At 36.9% G+C, this 20,666-nt stretch overlaps 2 protein-coding genes across 3 annotated transcripts; one reads left to right on the forward strand and one right to left on the reverse strand.

Moving 5' to 3' along the window:
- The first annotated feature begins 843 nt into the window (after window positions 1–843).
- LOC111781396 (BTB/POZ domain-containing protein At1g30440-like) lies at window positions 844–4,341 on the forward strand. The gene is made up of 5 exons (XM_023661959.1): window positions 844–1,289; window positions 1,407–1,472; window positions 1,903–1,972; window positions 2,164–3,396; window positions 3,591–4,341. The coding sequence occupies exons 2-5, from the start codon at window positions 1,414–1,416 to the stop codon at window positions 4,143–4,145; spliced, it is 1,917 nt and encodes a 638-aa protein (XP_023517727.1). The 5' UTR covers window positions 844–1,289; window positions 1,407–1,413; the 3' UTR covers window positions 4,146–4,341.
- Window positions 4,290–20,291, reverse strand: LOC111781394 (187-kDa microtubule-associated protein AIR9). 2 transcript variants are annotated; one of them, XM_023661952.1, is made up of 39 exons: window positions 20,122–20,291; window positions 19,801–19,967; window positions 18,713–19,707; window positions 18,214–18,285; window positions 17,640–17,705; window positions 17,379–17,450; window positions 17,214–17,279; window positions 17,022–17,084; window positions 16,854–16,919; window positions 16,479–16,578; window positions 16,195–16,296; window positions 15,651–15,880; window positions 15,437–15,551; window positions 14,720–14,840; window positions 13,567–13,742; window positions 13,224–13,359; window positions 12,965–13,065; window positions 12,822–12,869; window positions 11,829–12,013; window positions 11,625–11,742; window positions 11,128–11,255; window positions 10,619–10,787; window positions 9,624–9,742; window positions 9,222–9,390; window positions 8,862–8,946; window positions 8,715–8,788; window positions 8,517–8,636; window positions 7,991–8,186; window positions 7,786–7,907; window positions 7,489–7,696; window positions 7,040–7,113; window positions 6,796–6,934; window positions 6,307–6,488; window positions 6,071–6,226; window positions 5,688–5,819; window positions 5,344–5,402; window positions 5,121–5,153; window positions 4,896–5,027; window positions 4,290–4,781 (listed from the first exon to the last, which is right to left on the reverse strand). In XM_023661952.1, the coding sequence occupies exons 3-39, from the start codon at window positions 19,619–19,621 to the stop codon at window positions 4,605–4,607; spliced, it is 5,220 nt and encodes a 1,739-aa protein (XP_023517720.1). In that variant the 5' UTR covers window positions 19,622–19,707; window positions 19,801–19,967; window positions 20,122–20,291; the 3' UTR covers window positions 4,290–4,604. The 2 variants fall into 2 exon arrangements, with proteins under 2 accessions (XP_023517720.1, XP_023517722.1); XM_023661954.1 differs by having other exon boundaries at window positions 18,713–19,888.
- Between the last annotated feature and the right edge of the window lie 375 nt (window positions 20,292–20,666).

Here is a 20,666-nt window from a genome sequence, read left to right on the forward strand (position 1 = left end):
CAATATTATCAACATTTTTTTTTAATAGGGACAGTGACCTCTCAGGCTTTTTTGTTTCCTGAATTTAAACTATATTACTGAAGACTCGTAGTCATTCAACTATGACTTTAATCCAAATAACCCTACCAACCTTGGAACCGAATAATTTTTTTTTTTTTTTAAATTTTATAGAAAAGAAGATTAAACAATAATTTTGGAATTGGAAAGAAATTGAGAAGACGTTTTGAATAAGAAAGAGTGTGGTAAGCTTAATTGTATAGTGGTAATAAAAACGGGACATTTATTATTGTCTTAAAAGCTCATATATTATTGTCTTCCTTGTCCAATCAATATTGGGTGAAAAACGTCTGAGTCAATCCAAGAGATCACGGACCCACTCCACATGGCCTAGCTGGACAAGACGGATAGGTGTTACTTCAAAGCTTCTAAAATTGTCAGTAAACTGAGGAATTGTTGTTCATTTAATCCAGAGATTGTGAGGTGGGTCAACTGCGTTACTGTTGGAGGTCATGTTTTAACGATGATGCTTACGCAAATTACTAGAAAGTAAGAGTGCGTTTCAAGGCAAACGACCCCACATCGCCTTCTCAATATCGCTCTCTCCCTCTCAGACACCTCCCATTTATTGTCTCGCTTTGGGGTTTTCAATTTCAATTCTCTCATGCCCCGCAGCTTCAGCCTGCCTTTATGGCCAACGGGTCTTCTCTGGACATTGCTTTCAGCGTTACGCTTGACGTTCCAAGTGATTCCTTCGTGCCCTTTTCTTTAATCGCTTCCATGAGTGGTTTCCGGTTTTGGTCCCTTCTGCCCCGTTGGCCTTTGGATTTTGGAATCTTCTANAAAAAAAAAAAAAAAAAAAAAAAAGAAGACACCCCGGATTCCTTCTTCTTTCAACAGCTGTGCTTCATGTTGTTAGGTCAAAACCTGTAGGGGTTGAACTAATTTCGGTGTCCTGATTTGTTTCATTTCGTTTTCTTTCTTCTGGGTTTTCTTCGTGGTGTTGTATTTTGGTGAAGTGGGTGACTTGATTATCCGTTTAAATGAACTAAGAGCTCAATTTCTAAAGGGGTTTGCCCATTTCTTCTCTGCATTGATAGATTGTTATCGTTTCTGGAAAGTTAGTGAGTTGTTTCTGTAAGAGAAACTAGTCAACCAACTACATTGCCGCTGGTTTTGGAAACTTGAGCTTGAGTTTCTAGGGTTCTTGCTGATTTTGGTCTTGAACGAAAGTTTTTCTGGGGGATTGCTTCAGTTTCTGCTTGCACAAGCTTTTTACAGAGAGCGCCAAGGTATGAGGGGGCTTTAAGTGGCCTCATTTCAGGAAGTTCTATGTGAATTCTGATATATGCTTGATGGGTGCCTTTTTGAAGCCCTTGCATTGAAGTTATTCTTTCAACTTTTTTCAGTGGGAAGATGGCTTGCGTTAAGCTAGGATCCAAAAACGATGCATTCCAAAGGCAAGGACAGGCCTGGTATGGACCCTGAACTGTTAAACTTTAACTATTTCTTTCCTGCAACAGATATCTGTGCTGTAACTTCAAGATAGCTTGAGGTTTAGCCCACTAGTATTACAAACTTCATGATGGTAACTTCTTTGATGTTCTTGCAATTAACTGTGATAGAAAACCCAACGTGCTTCAGGCTGCCATGGTTTCTAAATGCTCTCTCAGTACCCAAATGCCATGGTTTCTAGGAAATTTTGACAAAATTATCTGATAGGAACTTTGTGCTGGGATTTATTCTTTCATTGTTCTCAGCTAAGATGGGAACTTTTAGATCAAGTAATGTAGGCATGTTTTAAAGTTAGTTCTTCATCTACATCGAAAATATGGAACTCGTCGGAAGAGAATGAATAAGGGGAAGCCTTCCTACTTGATTTATGCATTTTGTTAATGGTTGCAGGTTCTGCACTAGTGGACTGCCTAGTGATATCATTGTTGAAGTTGGAGAGATGTCCTTCCATCTACACAAGGTAATCTATGTTTTCTCTTTGATTCCAGTTGGCGTTGCGCGTGCTTAAGAAAACAAACCCCTGGTTAAATTTGATTCAGCGTTCATAATTTTCCTTTCTCCATTATTTTTCTGATGTAGCCTTGAGTATTACAACAGTGCATTTATTCATATGCTTCATTTACCTAAATCTTTTACCTTCCATGGCTGCAGTTCCCTCTGCTATCAAGAAGCGGGGTAATGGAAAGAATGATAGCTGAAGCAGCTGAAGAACAGGAGGAAGGAGGTGTAATAACTATTCCTAACGTTCCTGGGGGTGCCAAAACATTTGAACTGGTTGCCAAGTTCTGCTACGGGGTCAAAATTGAATGTACACCCTCAAATGTTGTCTACCTCCGCTGTGCAGCTGAGCGTCTAGAAATGACTGAGGAGTATGGGGAGGGTAATCTCATTTCTCAGACTGAGGCCTTTCTGAATCAAGTTGTCCTCAAAAGCTGGAAGGACTCTCTGACGGCGCTACAGACACGTGATGATGATATCCTTCCCCATGCAGATGAACTCCATATCACTAAAAGATGTATCGAGTCACTTGCTGTTAAGGCATGCACTGACCCAAGTTTATTTGGGTGGCCAATTACAGAGCATGGAGGACCTATGCAAAGTCCTGGTGGCAGTGTTTTGTGGAATGGCATAAGTACGGGAGCTAGGCTGAAACATTCAAGTCTGGATTGGTGGTATGAGGACGCTGCAACCTTAAGCTTGCCTCTTTACAAGAGGTTAATTTCAGCTTTGGAATCACGTGGAATCAGACCGGAAATTATTGCAGGGTCTGTAACTTCCTATGCTAAAAGGTATATTCCTGGTCTAAATCGGCGTCAAGGTTCTAGCGAATCTAGTAGTCGACTCGTGCCAGCGGCTTTGGGGACACCGTCCTCAGAAGACGAACAAAAACTTTTACTAGAAGAGATTGATAGGATGCTTCCAATGCAGAAGAACCTAGTTCCAACCAAGTTGCTTTTTGGGTTATTGCGTACGTCCATGATTCTTCGGGTCAATCCTTCTTGCATCTGTACTTTAGAGAAAAGGGTGGGTATGCAACTTGATCAAGCCACTGTAGAAGATCTTTTGATGCCCAATTTCACTAACTCCATGGATACACTTTACAATGTTGACTGTGTCCAAAGGATTCTTGAGCACTTCCTAGCAATGGAGCAGGTCAATCATGGGGGCGCCTCACCATGTTCTATTGATGATGAACAGCTGATAGGGTCGCCCTCTATGCCACCAATTACCATGGTCGCAAAGCTGATAGATGGATACCTTGCAGAAGTAGCTCCTGATGTCAATTTGAAGCTTCCTAAGTTTCAATCCCTTGCCGGTGCAGTTCCTGATTACGCTAGACCTTTGGATGATGGCCTTTATCGTGCTATAGATATATATCTGAAGGTATGGTTTATATTATATATTACTGTACATTGCAAGTCATTTTGATGTCTAATTTGGCTGGCTGCATCATCTGGCCATCAAATATGTCATGTATTCTGCCTTTCTGTCTGGATCAAATATGTCATGTAACCAAGTAACAGTCATGTGGCTCGATTTTGTTTGCTAATTGTTCTTAATGCTGTTAATCTCTGCAGTCACACCCATGGTTAGGAGAATCCGACCGAGAACAACTATGTCGACTGATGGACTGCCAGAAGCTTTCTTTAGAAGCCTGTACACATGCTGCACAGAATGAAAGACTACCCCTTAGAATCATTGTTCAAGTGCTCTTTTTTGAGCAGCTTCAGCTTAGAACCTCAATTGCTGGCTGTTTTCTGGTTTCAGACAATCTTGATGGATCCAGACAGTTGAGAAGTGGGATTGTTGGATCTAATGAAGGAGGTTGGGGAACAGCTGTTAGAGAGAATCAAGTTTTGAAGGTTGGGATGGATAGCATGAGGATGAGAGTGTCCGAGCTTGAGAAGGAATGCTCAAACATGCGACAGGAGATCGAGAAACTAGGCCGACCAAAGGGTTCAAGTGCATGGGGAAATGTATCGAAGAAATTTGGATTCAAGCTGAAGTCTCAAATGTGCAGTGCTCAAGAGGGTTCAGTCAGTAACCAATATAATGGGAATAAGAAAACAGAGAAGTTGAAGAACAGCCAAGGAAAGAACAAGAAGAGAAGTCCTGCAATTTCAAATGAGTAGAAAAAGTCTTTTATTTGTTCCCCAATGTCTTTATTGCTAGTGGTGTTGCTGCTTGTTGTTCCAAAAGAAGAATACAAAAGACACAAGAGACAACCATTGCTTGCCCATTTCTTACATTTGTTGCAAAGCACCATGAAAAATGTCTTAATCCAAAAATAATTGTTGTCTTGAAATTGAATAAAGCAGAGTCCAGACATCTTGAGATATACAAGAGAGGCAGGAGGGGAGAATACAACAGACATCTTGAGATATACAAGAGAACACAAATGATATACATTTGAATCTGGACAACCAACCCAGTGACCACTGCTCTAAACAACAATGAGCATGATGAAGCTTTATATGTTATGAACTAATTAAATTGTGGAAGAAAACATTAAGATGAATGATTCAGTTTGATAAGAATTGGCTATATTTTCTTCTTTGTTTCTGGCCTTTTTAGTACAGCAACGCAGCATTTCATGCATCTATTTTGAGGAGAGTGTTAAGAGATGTACTGTTGAATCTTTGAGCAAAGCCTCTGATCACTAGGACGATAACATCTCGGAGGTGTCGGGAATGCACTATCAAGTCAACCTCATTTTCACTGTCGACTACGATTCTAAGACGATGTTGACCACTTCTAAAAAGTTCAACCTGTTAAATCATTGGGCACATCAGAAAATATTACAGATAGTCTAAATTTTCTTTTGCAACCATTGAGATGTCAAATCATTGGGCTCAAGAACGTTTATAGCTAGAGACGCTTACATGAAATGGAGGCGCATAAGTTCCACGAATTTCAGTGGTCGGAAAAGATGTCTTTGAACCTGGCTTTACAACCTTCACTCTTTTCTTGTTGATTTCCAGAATTCTTCTCTCGAAGCTTCCAACAATAGAAATCTGGGAGGATATCATATAATGGTTAGTTCGTTTTCCATCTATATACCAAAAAACGATCCACCATGTAAATGTGGTACAAAAAAGTGGACGAACCTTCTTCTGAGCACGATCCTTGTCGTACAATACCTGTTTCAAAAGTGTTGAGCAACAAATGGAAGGAAAAATGAGTTAAAACAATAAGACAGAGGGGCAAAAGGCAAGTCCAGCATTATTCCTTTGATGGCATGTTTCAACCAATGAGCAACAACGGCTTACCGCAGATTGTTAACGTAACAAAAAATGAAAATTAAATACGTAAAAGATTTTGAGTTCGTACCTCGAACTTTACAGAACCAAGATCAAGCTTTTGCTTCACTTCCTTAACAACATCAGGCTCTGAGAAAATACACTTCAATCAAGTTCTTTCACAGGTGAGGAAGAATAGGAATATCATTTGAATGATATAACAGATGGCTTTGGATATCATTTCAAGAGTTCAGTGAGATAAGTCAAAACCATCAAAGACGAATGTCTTCAACAAGTTAATATCTATGCTGCACTGAGAGCGATATCATGTTTGGTCCATAAGTCAACCTAAGTTTCATTTCCTAACAAGCTTTTGGTATCCTATACTAGTTAATCAAGTACAAGAGCTTAGAATGGGATGAGATTTTGTCTTACCAACAGCAATTGACTCGGTAGACGCTGAGACAGGTTCACCCTCAATACCGTCTTCTCTCACAGGAGTATAAATGGCAACCAACCTATAGCCCACGTCATCAACATTAGCTTCATACATCCTGCCCGTCTCTCCTGGAGTTTCACGAGATCAGACAATTCAAAATCACAATAGTAGTCCATGTAAGCACCTCATGTTGTTAATACGTAGGGAACCATATAGAGTGTTACGAATATATCGAAAAGATTAGTTTTTTTCCCTAATCTTTCATATAAAGCTCATGATGCTGCAGCTTACTCATTATGCTCTTATTAAATGTGACAGGAATTAATATTGTGGTTTATACAAAATACAGGAAAATATCATTCAAAAGAATCTATAATACCTGGTATGGAGATAAGATCAGGGCTCCCAACCATGGACCTAAGCCACTGAATTCTACTCTTTCCTTCCTTTCCTCCACTGTAAACGCCACGAACAGCATATAAATTGGTATGAAAACCTCTGCCCTCTATCTCCAGCTTATCGATCTTAGGAACTCCTGTACCGAAAAAAGATTTAAAAAATAGAAGGCAGTGAAAGTAGTAGTAAGGAAATTTTTTAAGATTTAAAAAATATGACCTGGCAACACTGGTGAAGTCTCAGCATAGGTCGGCTCAGTTGATCTTCCGAACGAATCAATCACAATGCACTCACATCTCAAACAATGACCAATGTCCTCGAGACGGACTTTGTAAGAACAAGAACGCTGTGTAGGTAAGAGCTCAAAAGACTTGGTATCTCCTGCTTCAGCTGAAATGAACCTGTTTATTTGTATTTGTGGCATTCAGAATAAAGTCTCGAAGTAATGAACCATTGCATGTTGAACGCCAAAATTTTTTATGCAACTGATATGCTATTCCTACGTGAAACATCGTGCACTAAATTTGGTAGATTCATAATCCTATTTATCAGAACGTATACCCGTACTCTGATGGAATGGAATGACAGTAAACAGACATTCGGTTTTGACGAACCAATGGAAAAAAGACAAATATTTTAGCAACCAAAGAAGTCATTTACAAGAATTTAATAAGCACATAAGCACAGTATGAATGTATGATACAATACCATTGGTATATCACTTCTTTTATGTACTTATTCCAGACACATTGCTGATGGTCACTCTTCGGGATCACTTCGACTGCAGTGAGGACTTCACCTTCAATTGCCTTTCCAGTGAGAGCCAGCATTTCCACTTTAGGAAGCTCTATAGATCAACAAGAAGTCAAAGTTTAAAAATAAAACCTGAAAAGCTTCATATAAGGAAAATAATTAGAAATGAAAGTTCCAAGCAGATTGAAAAAATTATTACCAGGGAGAATAATGTCTGTTGGATCAGACAACACGAGTTCTCCGACAACAGAATCTGAACGCACTGGTGTGTATCTGTAGGATATTTGTTACAAAAGTGAGCCAGTTAGAGCATCTTATCTGATGGCTTGGCAGCCGAGAGAACTTCGTAACAAGTCGATGTAAAAAAATATCACATGATTCGACTTACAAGAACTGAACAGAATACTCTACCTTTCTTCGAATATATTATATTTTTCAAACTTTCGATTGATTTAATTGAAGAATCATACGAAACAAGAAAACAGATGCACATGTCAAAAGATATTAACAAGGAGTCTCCATTGAAATTCTTGCTGTCGGCATCTTAGTTTCGGATTTGCCTTTTGGTGGCTGCTTAAAAAAAGAAAACGACCACGTGCAGGAAAACAATTGGACATTACATTTAGAGAGAACAAAAGGTCTAGTTACCCAAATAACAGACGGCAATTATAATCAGCTTCAGTGACTTCATAGGTCCTAGAGGTGGCCCCTTTAATGAGAATGATTGTGCCATCATTTGTCTCCTGATACCAACTAAAAAGGCTTGATCCCTCATGACCACCAAAATATTTGCCTTCCCCAGAATAAATACCAAAAGACAATTCTTTGACACAAACCCCAGAAACCACTGGTAAGGCTGCCACAGGATTTAATATCAATTAGTTAACAAATTAAAATCCCACATGTTACTGTGAAGGATGCAAAGATTTATAGCCATAACCGTACCTGGGGTTACAGGTGAACTTGAAATTGCAACTAATGGCTTTCCACATTTGCCATCAACACGTTCGGGAAGCCAATACAAGGACAAATATGTCCCCACGTCATCGAGAGACAGAGCATACGTTCTGGTACAGTACGTATACCATTCAATCCATTTATTTATGTAGTGAACTTAGTTTAATGAATTGAAAATCAAAACCAGCCTTACAGCGTTCTATCACATATGGAGACATCTTCACAAGAATTCGACAAGTCCCGTAGTTCAGATTCTTCCAGCTTATGCGTCGTCCTGTACCAGACATATTGTCCAGCACCTTCATGCCCACCGAAATACAACTTGATTGGAACTACCTCCTGGCCCTCACAGCAATCTGGTATCTCGAGTTTTAGTCCCATTGGTTCCCCTACAACAAAGTAAAGGGGTTCAGTTACAAAATATATGAATCAAAATATGAATTCTAAAAATTTCATACAAATCGTCTAGTAAAGACAAGAAAATTTGTTTCCAATTTCCATCTATCTTATTTTCTCTCGACTTCTCGTGAGCCAACCTAAATTTGTATCTAATTCCAAGCATAATATCATTCTCAATGCTAATTTTCTTCATTCTAATTCCAGTTCTACAAAAGTTTATATGAGATATCATCTTGGCACAAACATCATGAAGGTAAAGCAGGGTTGCAAATCTTCCAAAAAGAACGAGGCAGCAATCCTAATAAATGGATATAAATTACCTGGGGCAATTGCATCGGATGTTACGCTTCTTGGGTTTCCTTTCATTCCATCATCTCGTACCGGTGTGTAAACAAGTTCAATACGGCTTCCAACATCATCCAAAGTTAAATCCAGAAACTCTGTTATATAAGAAAATTTAATGAGAATTCAAGGAAAGAAGAAAATAAAACCAATCAGATAACTCAACAAGATCTCACCATCTTTCCCGAGTTTCTCCTTCGTTCCATTATTATTAACCCTAAACCATTCATGATGGCAATCTCCTCTCGCCCTGCATTGAAAGAACAAGTAAGCAAGAGAAAAGACTTGGCATCAAGAACAAAAGTATATTCTCAGAATCACACCCCCCACTATAAGCTGCATTAAAGCTCAAACGCTGGCCCTCTACCAGTAATCCATCAATTTCCAAAGACTGGCAAATGGGAGGACCTGCATTATAAATATAACACATACATATAAGAAGCTTCAACTGAAAAATAAACAAACACAATTATTAGTCAAACAACAAATATATCAACTTTATTTAAATTTAAATGATCCAGATAAATTAAAAACCGGCATTTAACAATCTGAGTTAGAACTTATACAACTATAACAAGCTGAACTACAAGAATTTGCCGACTGTTTGAGGAGTGAAACAGAACAAGTGAAACAGAGCTCCTCCTAAAATTTTCCCATGTGAAGATGAAAAGAACTATTTTTACCTGGCACTATAGGTCCAATTTGTTCAGAAGTAACAATAGGACCACGAGCCCAGTCGTTTCTTACAGGCTCACAAGAAACAGAAATTAAATAGCCAATGTCATCAACTGATAGCATGTACGTAGCAGAAGTTGCACCCCTAACTTCATTCTGAGTCCCGTCACTGCTAGTCTGTACCAAAAATATACTCTAAGAAATAGAATGGTGTGCACATTGCAACAAGTAAAATCAAAACGAGTTTCATGGTATAACAGACTTAAATTACTAGATTTGACTGGCTAGGTCTGTTTTTATTTTTAGCTTTTTCAAAATGACCGAATCTTGTTTGGTACTAGTCAAAGTAACCCTGAAATACTTTTCAATACAAGGTTACAACAATATAGATTTAAGGTTGAAGAAAGTACTCGAAACCACCGAAAAACTGATTCGCCCTCATCACCACCCCAGTAACTTTTGTCAACACTAAGAACCGTTCCTTCAACAACACTTCCAACAATCTGCAGAGAGAGCAATCTCGGGCTACCTGGTCATCAAAAACCAACCAATTTATATAGCTTTCAAGAAAGTAGAAATAGACAAACAAAAGACAGAACTCATTATTTATCTGAACAACTACAAAGGTTGCTTGCAGCATAGGAAAAATAAATGTTTGATACCAATAAAGGACATCAACTTGTCGGATGTAGGCAATGTTGCAACCTTTGCCTCCTTGTTAGTTTTTTTTTTTTTTTTTCCCTTTTTTCTATTAGTTACTGTTGGTTGTTTAGATTCTTTTTTGACAGTTTGGTTAAGAACTGCTTCACTGAAGTTTTAATTAAACTTCTACATTTGAATAAAAATTGTTTTCTTACTGGTGTATGTTAATTGAAGGAGATGATTATAACCACCAAGAGGTCTTCCTTTATTTTGTAATTTCATTACTTTAATGAAATTGTGCTCATCTTTGAACATACTTGAAATTTTTCACTAATCACTGCAAAGATTGTCTAATAATATACATTTTTATAAGAAACAGAGAAATATATTCCACCAACGAGAAAAAAGACAACCAAGAGGCATAAGGTAGAGGGAACCCTTTCCGTGGAAGAAACTAATGGAATTGTGTTTTTTGATAAAGAAAAATTAAATTGTGTTTTTTCCTTGACAAAAATTTCAGAAAGCTAAGCTCCGTCTTCTTTCACCATTTCAAGAAGCCAAACGTTTTAGATTCTTTTGAGGTTTACTTATCTTATTGTGGATTCATTCTTACTATAAAAAAAGCTAAAATTAGAAATTTATTCACATTTTAAACTATACATCATAGAGAATTATGATCAAAGTAAACATTTTTAATAAATGGACAATGCACTAGGATAACAATTGGATAACTGCTATCAAAAGCCAGCAAAAAGGAAATTACCAGGACGAATTCGCTCTTGTGCCATGCAAATTCTCGGCTCACCCACTATCCCATCATCACGGACAGGTGTACATTGAAATGAAATAAATTTTCCAATTATGTCCTTGGTAAGACGATACTGAAGATGTCCGGAAACCTCAGGTATTAGAGTGCCAGTGTCATTTTCAATCTGCAGATTCATAGAACAGTCATGTCAACACTATGATAATCATCTAATACCATTCTTATCAAGAAAAATGATGATTACAATCATCAGACTACCTATCATTACGGTCTATCAGGCAATCAATCAAATTAGTAGGAGAGGACAAGGGATGGGTTTGGGGGAAGCAAGCAATTTTTATGTAATCGTGTACTTTTGCACTGATCCTAAATCAGTATTAAAATTTTACCCCGAGAACTAGCAGTAGCTTGAAAGAAATCCCTTAAGTGAGGTTTTACAAGGTAACAATTAGCATTAGCAAGATGATCTGTGAAGATCAGTACAATAAATTATTATTATTGCATACCTCATGAAGATACCATCTGTAAATACTTTTTCCCTCATGACCCCCAACATAACCATATGATGCCGTTAATATCCCGCCTTCAGTGTAATCACCAGTAATGGACAAGAAGTTTAAGCTCGGAGGAAGAGCTGAATGAAAGGAAATTAATTAGGAGATATATCTAAAATGACATTGTCCTGAAGCTGAAGAAAATACAGGTGTACTATCTTAAACTGCAATGCTTATAGGACATGTATTTGCATACATTGATTTCATTGATTATTTTATTTCATCAATCAATAAAACAGTTCCCTATAAATAAATATAAATAAATAAATAAATAAATATATATATATATATATATATATATATATCTGTGTGTGTGTGTGTGTGTAAATATGTATGAGCACATCAAGGTCATAAAATTATACTATTTGACCATATGAATTAAACCCACTCCTTGATTAATTACAATTTCAATAAATCCAAACACACACAAAAACGAAGTACGAACTTACTATCAACTGGACCATCTGATATTGCATAACTTGGTTCCCCAGATTCACCGTCTGGAGTCATTGGAGTGAATTTTGCTACAATATAGAAGCCAACAGCGCCAAGAGGTATGCGAAATGCCTAGACAGACATCAAACTTAAGGGTAGAAAAGGCCAAGAAAATTGCATAAGATGAAACTGACAACTAGATCAATTAAGCCATTTACCTTAGCAATCTTGGATGTGCTCAATGCCTCAAGACCCTCAAAACTTTCCAATAGTGAAGAACTTGTTTTAAACCATTGTACTCGACTAGAGCCTTCACTTCCTCCGGTAACAGTACCAGTTACAGTAATCTTACTGTTCTCTCTTATATCTCCAACTATCTTCACGTTTGTGACCTTTGGAGGAGCTGAAATTGGGAAATAGAAATTGAAAGAGAGGGAATATACCCAAGTAAAATAACATTCAACTTTATATGTTTTAAGAAAATCTCTCTTAAAAGTTTACATTTCCAGTATATAGGAAAGGATGGATAGTATGTATATATAAAATAACCTTATGCACTTACTTGCACACATAATAGATAGAAACTTAAAGGCATGAATACATTTTCAAACAAAAGAATAAAAGCATAATTGACAAAAACACAACACCTAAGAGATATGAGAACAACATATATTTGGTTTTTTGGCTTTTATGAGAAACCAAACTTTCAGAGTGCAAAATGGAAGAATCTATGATGGCATACAAAAAACCAGCCCGCAAAATGGGTCCAAGCTCCAACAGAGAAGAAATAGACTTCAATCCAAAAGAATAAGGCATAGTTGATAATTACAAAAAGCTTGAGATACTGGCACACAAAGAGGTGTTAAACCTAACAACTTCCCAAGCCTCCTCCCATGACCTCTAACCCCGAGATATTTACTCCTACAATTTGTCATTTGGCTAAAGAAACCAAACTGTATTGAAAGAAAACAAATGAAATGGAAGGGGGCAACTTAAAGGCCATAAGGATCAAACATCAAATCACACATGAAATCTAATCTATTAAAACTTTAAATAATTGTACACATGAAACTGCAATATCTGAAAATGCACGACAAGTACTAATCTATGTTGCCAAGTGCATCATTTAACATAATTTAAAATCCTAAATTTTATGTTGAAGAACATTACTAGAAATTCATAGATCTCAAAACTGAAACTAGTCGAATTACCTGGTTTAACTACATTAGATGTCACTGACATAGATTCACCTTCTTGCCCTAAAAGACATCAAATAAGATTACCAATTATTCTCATAGCAACCAAATTTATAATATAAAACCAACTATTATAAACAAAATTGCAAGAGGCAAACCCTCCAAATTGACAGGCACATATGCAAAGGTTAATTGCCGCCCAACATCTTCTTTATTCAAGGTATATTCACATGTACCAGAAGACACCAAAACAAATTCACTGCAAAAAAAGTAAAGAAAATTTTAATAATAGGATATAAAAAACATATACAAATAACATTTTGAAGTAAAAGTTGTCTATTTCTTTTGTTCATCTAATAATGAAAATTTTGTTTCTTATTATTAAAAAAAAAAAAAAAAACTGCATTTATTACTCACCCAGTGTTCCGGTTCTCATACAACCATTCAAACTTGCTTGGACCTTCTCTTCCTCCAAAGTAATCACCAACTCCCTTGATAGTAGTTCCTTCAACAACATCTCCTACTATTCGAACGTTACTGACTGATGGGGGAGCTGTCATCAGAGGTCATGTTTAGCTCCATTTCTAATGCTTTTTAAACAAATAAATAAACATAATAATCATAATTTACTCTAAGAGCTAAGAACTAATTAATTTTATAACATCCTTTTGAGTTGCCAATTCATTTATTTGTTCATTCCAGTAGAGAACTTATATAGCTAGGACTGAGAAAAAATCTATGCAGTTATTCAACCACATACCAGCTTTGATGAAATCAGTGTACTTGTATTGAGGTTCGCCTTTGGCACCTTCTACTGTAACGGGTGTGTACATGAAAACCAAACTTGAATCAATATCATCTACTGCCAAGCAATATTCCTCGTCTTCTGCTCCAACAATAACAACAGGGGGGCTGTTCCATTTTCTCCTTAACCAACTGAGGATGTAAAGGTAGTTTCAGAAAAAGACCATTTTTATATGTATAATAATAATTACTGTGTATGTGGGGGAGGATAAGCTTAACAACCTTGCTTTTCAATGTTATGAAAAGTTAGTTGGGTAGTTTGATTATCAATATTCAGGAAGGTTTCTTTACTTTTAAGATAAAAAGATGATTTGTTTGTCAAATTATATTTAGGGGTCGGTTAAAGCTACCTCACAATGAGTTTTTGTATGTTTGTTAGCTTGAATAGTTTTCTATAGTTATTTGAAGCTATCCTTTCAAAGCTTTTGGTCTCCCTTACAGGGTTAGCAGCCTTTACTTCAATTTCTATTTTCCGTAGTGTCGAAGTGAAAGCTTGTTTGTTTCTTTTTTTTTTTTTCAGTAAGCAAGTTTGCTATGATCACTCAGGCTAAAGCTTTTTCAAATGTGGCTAAACCGTTCCTTCGAAGGTTCAAAGGTTTTTTGACCTTCTTGGAGGAAAAGATTTCTATGGCTTTGTGCCTATGATCCATAATTATGGTTTTCGTTTTGGGTTTGATAGATCTTATATTTTACCATTTTGCTTCTTTATATATACTCCTGAGGTATACATAACCTTGCTCACACACTTTCACAATCTCCTTGTCAAGAAATAAGAGAATAAGCTCAACTTTTGTATTTGAACAAGAACAAAAAATGAAGTTAATAGAACTGTTCTCTGGCTGCGACTAATACCTATCCCATTAAAACCCACAACAACTTGTTCACTGATGATGATGCATAGCTTATCCCATAGTAACAAAAAAAATTAAACTTTTCACTGAAGAAATGAAAAGAGATTAATGCTCAAAAGATACACTCTAATTATAATTTTGTAATTTAACCTAGAACAATTAACATATGGACTGGCCATTGAAAATTTTGAAGGCTTCCATTTTCATCATGATGACAACAGCCTATTAGAATACACAACCGTTTCAATTAAATCTTACCTAGCAACACTTTTCCCAGGAGATCCTCCACACCATGCCACGACAGCTGAGCCTTTGATAATATTACCCTCCACAAGCTCCCCATGCACTTCAAGGTTTACAACCTTCGGAATTTTGCTTCCTGAAAATAATTTTTTTTAAAAAAATGATTGGATAATGTCACTACATAAGCAGCTCATAAGTAAGTATATATATAGTTTAAGTAACCTGGAGAGAAATTACAAAAGAATATGGAGGAAGAGCTCATAGTTGCCACCCCAGCCCTAGCATTGTGTGCTTTTTACTTTTATGGTTCTTTATCATTAAGGTCTTGAATTGTTTAAGTAAGCATCTATCTCATTGCTTTAAATTTCAAAAGGTATTCATGGAAGAAGATTTTCATCCAACTATAATTCCATTTTTTGGGTAAACTAATGATAAGTCTAAAATTTCTTCCATTTTAAGATAACATTAGCCCACTCCATAAATTTGTTTGGTTTTCATTAATGAGCATTGGGAAGAAAATTGTAATCGTTTCTAAGATCTCGATTTTGTATTTTCTTTCTTTTGCTTTAACTCCCTTCAGGAGTTTGTAAGCCTGGAACATTTTTTCTTTTTCATTATACCAATGAGAAGTTGTTTCTTGCTCAAAAAATATATATACTGGACCCTAGAAACATATAGCAAGGGAACATCCAAACTCACCCATCTGTTTCCTAACAAAACAATCATAGTTACCTGGGGCAACTGGAGACGATACAGCAAAAATGGAATTATACTTTGTATCTCCAAGGATGGGAGTGCACTCTACTTTTAACACTTTACCAATATCTTCATGCTTTGGCCAATAAACCTTCCCAAACATCAGCAGCATGACATAAGAATGATGTATGGACCTTCCAGTTAATCATAACGATAAAACAGAAAAATAAATCCCTGCAGGGTCTTTTACCTCAGCTGTAGCATCTGGAATAGCAACAAAATTCGTAGCTATTCTCTCCCCAATAAACCATTGATATGTTAACACTAATTCTTGGTTACTTGAGTTTTCTTCTGGGTCATACGAGAAATGACAGCGACAAGTATCTTCTTCAAATGGTCGATCAACAGAAGCTTCCTTCAGCAAGTACCCAGGGGGAGAATGATCTTTCCATTTCTCAAGAAGAAAGCGAAAAGTTGAATCTGATCATTTAAGGCATACATGCAAAAAGAAGTAGCATTAATCAACAAAGATCAAAGGACCTGCTTAACATTAGTTTATGCCAACTCCATCCATGGAAAAAAACATTCAATTAATACAATGGCATGACTTTTTCTCTTTAGATTTACACATTTTATTTATATATAAATTAAGTAAAACTTGATGAATAGACGAACAAAGGGATTTTCTTTTTCTTTTTCTTTTTTGTTGCCTCTCTGATCTTTCAACAATATCCAGTGAACTCTAGGGGGAAAATCAGAGTGAAATAGCTTCGTAAAAGCATAATAGTAAAGACCTGCTGCAAGATCTGGACGGCAAAACTCCCAACCATCTCTAATGCATAGGCCGGTATGTGCAGGATATCGCTTAGCCAATACAACCTCCTCTCGAGAAAGATCTGTCCAAAATTTTCAAAAATAAAAGATAAAAGCTAATAAACACATATACAACTCAAATTTTAGTTATAAAATAGGAAGTGGAATCCAGAGGTCTTTAGCTGGAATGTAAACTACCAATTGAAAAGGAGAGGGCCAACAATTCCAATATAGATAGCTGAAAAATAAATTTTAATTACGTTACCTCTATCGTTAAATTTTTTTAAAGTAGGTCCAACCAACAAGATGGAAGCTGCTTCCAGATGTGTGATTTTAAGTATGGGATTCTCCTCTACACGCAAATGCTGCAACATAAAAAAATTATCAGTGGTTAATGGACAAACGATCTTTAACATTGCCTCTATTCAGAGNAAAAAAAAAAAAAAAAAAAAAACAATAACGAACTTTAACATGAATTCATTGTAGAGTTAATTTACAGTTTCAAATTAACAGATTTTACAAGTATGCCATTTTATCTGGCATGCAAACCTTTTGAGCCTATATGTGCATAGCAGTCTTGAGTGGTTAAATTTAAGCCACTTATATGATTTATGTAAACCTATATAGATAGATAACAAACCTCCAGTGCAGGTAAATGAGGAAAACCCTTGAGAGTCGAAATTCTGTTTTTGCTGGCAGCTAGTACCTGCATAAATTTTTGAAACAACCCTTACATAAAGAGAGAGAGAGAGAGAAAGAATTCAGTATGACCTGCTGACAAAAGAAAAACTTTTAGATGGATAAAAACCTGAAGTCGAGGCTGACTTGCCATTGAAAGTGACTTCAACTTATTTTGGGCAATGGAGAGAAACTATAGAACAATAAGATGGCAAAGAAGCATAAATAACGAACAAAAAGAGCAGGAATGTCAGAAGGCTTGCTAATGAAAAGTGGGGGTGGGGGTGGGGGTGGGTGGGGAGTGTTTTTTTTCAACTTTTACCTCCAAATTTGGTAGCTGTGGAAGACTCGCTAATGAGGTTATTTGATTGCCAGCCAGATAAAGTTGCTAAAACCATAAAAAAAACATTTAGGAAAAATATTTTCTGTCATGCGACAAATGTTTTCATTTTTCATGCTAGGTAAGGAAAAAAAACGTGTGAGATACCTGAAGAGCTTTGCAATTATCCAGAGGCTCAAATCCAGGTCCTTTAAAATCATTGAAACTCAAGTCCAGAACCTGGAAAGAAAGGGGAAAAGGAGAAACTTAAGACATTAAAACTAAACCAAAAAAGTCAGTTGAAACTTTATGAGTATAGGATAATGTTGCCAAGTTTCAGAACTGCTATATTGATTAATTGTGTTTAGTTCGTTGCCCATAAGAAATACACCTCAAAAGAAATAAATATAGATATTATGAATGACAAACCTTGACTCTCTTTAGTATCTCTACTCCTTCCAAGGTTGACAAGAGGTTGTCCCTCAGAAAAACGAACTACGAAAAACAAAATCAGTAAATCAAATCATACATTTAAAATTACCAGTGAAGCAAGCTTGAAGAAATTGGTTATAGTGATGGAAGATGAGAAGATACAATAACCGAGAGTCTAGAGAGAGAGGAACAAAAATGCTCATATATCTTCCCCTGAAGATACATTTATGTCGAGTCAAATAGGAACCTACTGGGTAATCGTTTTAATTACAGCTCTTCTATTCCTTTTCAGTGAAGTTATTTCTAAGGTGTAGGATAGCATGGAAAGATGTCATGATCCCTTGCACCTCCATAGAGAGAAACATATGCATGCCAACTACTCTATTGATCAAAAAGTGGGCTTCACGAAAGGGAAACGACTGATATATACCTCAGCATTATTAATCAGTTCAAAGGAAAATAAGGAAAAGACAACGAGAGCTCGACACTCTCCAGTGTCAAGAGCTATCTGCTACCATCCTTTACACGCAGTTTTTACAAATGGAGTATGTCAAGAATACGCAAGGCTTACCTCTAAATTAGGCGACAAATTCAACCCACTAGCATTGAGACTGCGGACTCTATGGCCCCTCAGATCCAACCTCTGGTGCATAACATCAAAACAAATTTAATAATGGTATTTTCACATCCATGATTGCTAACAAGCATAAACTTAGATAAAACATTTTTCAGAAAATGGATGAAACATCATACAAACAGAGTTCAAGTCATTGGTCACTAATCAATCGTCCTTGGCATGCCAAGAAAAAAGATGTCATTGTTTTTTTTTTTTTAAACCAAAAATTAGAAGAACCAATCAAAACAGAGGGCGGTGATAGAAATGTAGAATTTTCCAAAAGAAAGCATCTGTTTCTTGTTCTGCACAAATATGCGCTGTATGGAAATTGTCTTCCAGTGCCTTACACAATAAAATGTTTCAGGTTTTACAAGTACCCTTCAAAGCCTTAGGTTCAAGCCTTCAAGTAGAACACTTGATCATAAAAACTCTTATTTTTGACAAAGTTTCTTACCAAATCATCACCCGGTTTTATTTCCACCTGAGGAAGAACAACAAAACGAGAATCTCTGCTTTCAGGGGTTCTACTGGCCTTTCTTTGTCCCGATAATCTAGAATTCTTTTCAAGGGGTGTGGTGGATGAAGATGCAGATCTTGATCCACTTGAAACTGCAGGGGATCGAGCTGATGGAGAGGAAACCTTTGAGACTGTCTTTCTAGCTACACTGCTACTACTGGCGCTGCTGTCCAGGGAAGTGGAGGTGAGCCTTCTTGAGATTAAAGAAGATGAGGAGATTGATGGTGTTGACTTAATTGTAGACTGCTTAGGACCATCTTTACCGGTTTCTTTTCCAAGTGTATCAGATGGGTTCAAGGATTTCAAACTCCTGCCTGCTGATGAAATTGGGACAGATTTTCTAGTCTCAGGTGCGCTACTTCGAGGTGAATTCTTGGAAACAACTGAAGACAATGAGCTTCTTTTAAGTTCTGGGAGAGAACGCCTTGTTGGTTCAGATGCTGGAGTCCTTACGGCTGCAGCCTTGCTGACATTGTTTGGCTTTCTTGAGGAAGATGCAGGAGAATTCTCCGGCAACCCTCCAGTACTTTTTCTTCGCGTCACTGGAACTGAATTTGAAACTTGAGAAGACACACTTGCAGTTGATTTAGTGAGATCAGAAGAGGAAACTAAAGCTGTTTTAGATTCAATGCTCCTTCTAAGTGAGCTAGCCTTCGTTGAATCTGCAGCAGAAGGCTTCCCAGATTTTATACTTCTTTTTGCACTTCCTGAAGAAATGACGGCAGGAACTTTTTGCGAATTGGGACACTTCACAACTATATCTTCACTCGGTATGGGAACTGGACCTGACTGAGACGTGGAATCTTCTAGTTTTGCTTCCACAGGTTGGTCTACGGAACCCTCCATAAGCGTTAAATCGAGCAGAATTCGATCAAAATGGCAGGTTGGTCAAACGTGGCAAGAGGCCATTGTTTTCTTATTATGCTCACCAGCTGAATTCGATTGAAACAAGCCAAGCTTCAATTCTTCTCAGTTCTTCAAAAAAAAAAAAAAAACACCAAATAACAACTAAAACTCAGCTGCACCAAGCTCATTAAAGCCGTCAAAAAAATTCCTCTACATTCCCATCAGCAGCTCATAGCGACTTTCTTCAGCTCAACGACAAGAACCACGCTGCAAAATTCAAAAACCACCGAAGCTTTCAGTTAAACACAGAGCACAGTACTCGAGAACCGAACACCACACTTGGATCCTGCACAAATGAAGTTTCAAAGCCGAAAATCGGTCAACCAAAGTGAAAAGTAGCAAGAAAATGGCTCCAGCATAAAGAAAAGAAACCAACAAAGAAACAATGGGAGCTCAAAATGCAGCTCACAGAACAGAGCACAAAGTGAGAGCAAACTTACCAAAACAGACAATGGGTTAGAAATATCCGAAGCAGAAAAACAAGTCTAGGGTTTCGATTAGACGAAGAGAAAGCATAGAAATTTTCGCAGAGTGACACCACAAAAAGCAAAAGCAGGAGAGGGAGAGGGGGAGAGAGAGAGAGAGATGGAGGGAGAGAGTGGAGCAACCAATAAGCCAAAAGAGGGAAGCAGCTGGCTGGGGCCATTGTCGGATTATTTGAATAAATATTTCAAAATAATTAAAAAATTGTTTTGGAATTTGGAAACTTGTACCTCAATTCATTTTGGCGGAAACCATTTTAATTTTTAAAGATGACAAATTAAAATATAAAAGGATTGAGCCGAGCCGAGCCGAGCTGAGCTGAGCGAACTCGGACGAGTTTGAGTCCATAAAGTCAGCATTATATCACATTCAGCCTCTTCTTTTTTTTTCATTTTTATTTATTTTTTCTTTTTCAACATGTGGTTTGAAAAGATGCCAAAAGTTTGATGATTTCTCATCAATTTTTATATAACCCTTTTTTTTTTTTTTTTTTTTTTGAAGT

Source organism: Cucurbita pepo, chromosome LG19 (assembly GCF_002806865.2).
Source record: "Cucurbita pepo subsp. pepo cultivar mu-cu-16 chromosome LG19, ASM280686v2, whole genome shotgun sequence".
NCBI lineage: Eukaryota > Viridiplantae > Streptophyta > Magnoliopsida > Cucurbitales > Cucurbitaceae > Cucurbita > Cucurbita pepo.